The sequence below is a fragment of the Pterocles gutturalis genome, unplaced genomic scaffold (genome assembly GCF_000699245.1).
Source record: "Pterocles gutturalis isolate BGI_N339 unplaced genomic scaffold, ASM69924v1 scaffold34918, whole genome shotgun sequence".
NCBI classification, from domain to species: domain Eukaryota; kingdom Metazoa; phylum Chordata; class Aves; order Pterocliformes; family Pteroclidae; genus Pterocles; species Pterocles gutturalis.
Window position 1 is genome coordinate 1 of NW_010121613.1, and position 1,851 is coordinate 1,851.

At 49.7% G+C, this 1,851-nt stretch overlaps 1 protein-coding gene across 1 annotated transcript; it reads left to right on the forward strand.

Moving 5' to 3' along the window:
* Positions 1–96: 96 nt before the first annotated feature.
* On the forward strand, positions 97–663 carry LOC104464554 (potassium voltage-gated channel subfamily B member 1-like; the record flags this gene model as incomplete). Its single annotated transcript, XM_010077293.1, has 1 exon — positions 97–663. A coding segment is annotated over exon 1 (567 nt), but the record flags the coding sequence as incomplete, so codon positions are not given.
* Between the last annotated feature and the right edge of the window lie 1,188 nt (positions 664–1,851).

Here is a 1,851-nt window from a genome sequence, read left to right on the forward strand (position 1 = left end):
TGGGGCATGGAGGGGAAGGAGAGGTGAGGAGAGCCGGCCCCCGAGCTCCCTGCCCCACGCCACACCTTGGAGAGTCCAGCCGGAGGGGGACCAGCGATGCCTCTGGGGATGAATAAGCATGGATCTCGTTCTACTACCTCTTTGCCTCCGGACCCCACGGAGATCGTCAGGAGCAAGGCCTGCTCCCGAAGGGTCAAGCTCAACGTGGGGGGGTTGGCCCACGAGGTTCTCTGGCGGACCTTGGACAGGTTGCCGCGGACCAGGCTGGGTAAGCTCAGAGACTGCAACACCCACGACTCCCTCATGGAGATCTGTGATGACTACAACCTGGACGAGAACGAGTACTTCTTCGACAGGCATCCCGGGGCATTCACCTCAATCTTGAACTTCTACCGTACTGGCAAGCTGCACATGATGGAGGAGATGTGCGCCTTGTCCTTCAGCCAGGAGCTGGACTACTGGGGAGTGGATGAGATCTACCTGGAGTCCTGCTGCCAGGCCCGCTACCACCAGAAGAAGGAGCAGATGAACGAGGAGCTGAAGAGAGAAGCCGAGACACTGAGGGAAAGGGAAGGGGAGGAATTTGATAATACTTGCTGTGCTGACAAAAGGAAAAAGCTATGGGACCTCCTGGAGAAGCCCAACTCCTCCGTAGCGGCCAAGGTAAGATCTCCACATTTCTCAAGTCTTGTCTGTGTTGGCTTATGACTGTGGTATTGTCCTGCTACCCTTGCTTTAGCTTCTGGGCACTTGTGGCTGGATTGATGCTGTGTGTGAAGGGGAGACAGGCCTCCCACTTGAAAACAAGGTTTAATGTGTCTGTCTTGGGTAGTTTGGAAGGAAGCTGGTCTGAGCTTCCCTGGGACAGCCTGGGCTGCTCAGTGTGGGAGCAGCTCCACTGACCCCTGGGAAACATATGCTGGTTGCTGTGGCTGGAGGTTCACAGACTTGTTACCCGGTGGCCTGTCTTGGGTGCATTGTGTAACAGATTTCGTTGGGCCCAAAATGTGTTTTTCCTACTGCTTAACCAAAGTGGCTTTTAAGAAGAGGAAATCTACTTGAACTCTTACACCCAGGTCTAGTTGAGAAATAATGCCTTCCCTCCTAGGGCTAAATTTAAAATTCTGTGGTGAAATACATCTTGTTGTTTGTATCATGAACTCCTATGATGCAGGTTTGCTAAAGCTAGTGTTTGAATTTAATCCTTTACCTGATTCCAGCCTATTTTAAGTCTCCCTGTGCAATACTGCTGCAGCTCTGTTGCTGTCAATAGTTGAAGTGCTGCTTACTCTGAAGTTGGTGCCGGTGCAAGAGATCTACTCGAAGGTGCTGGGAAGATAAGATGCATGTTAGGAGAAACCAATGTCAGAGTTGGCTCTGATAATTTAGCTGTCTCATGTTAGTCACATATTCTTTAGTGAGGAAAATCTCTGTGAACACAGTGATTCAGTAACCATGGGGACAAAAGTGAAGGGAAGAGGTTGAAAACTGTGGAATAAATAACTGAAAAGCATGAGAGACTGAGCAAGAGGGTTCAAAACTTGAATTTTCTGTGTACCAGCATCCTCACAGTACAGCCAAGAAGTAGAAATAGGCACCAGCTACCTCTTTAATGTCACCCCCCTGTTGTATGTACATTTGCAAATGCAAACCTTGGCTCTGTCCCTCAGGAAGGCTGGCTTTGGTGGGCTACTTGTGAAAACAGACTACTTCGTTCACTCTCTTTTCTCTTATTGAAATGTTGCTCATCATGAATCAAGAGCATGTGCAGAGTTTTGGGAAGGGATTTTATGAAACATGGAGCTTCATATGATGCTCATTCAGGCAGGGGAAGGGAGAGGCATGGCTGGC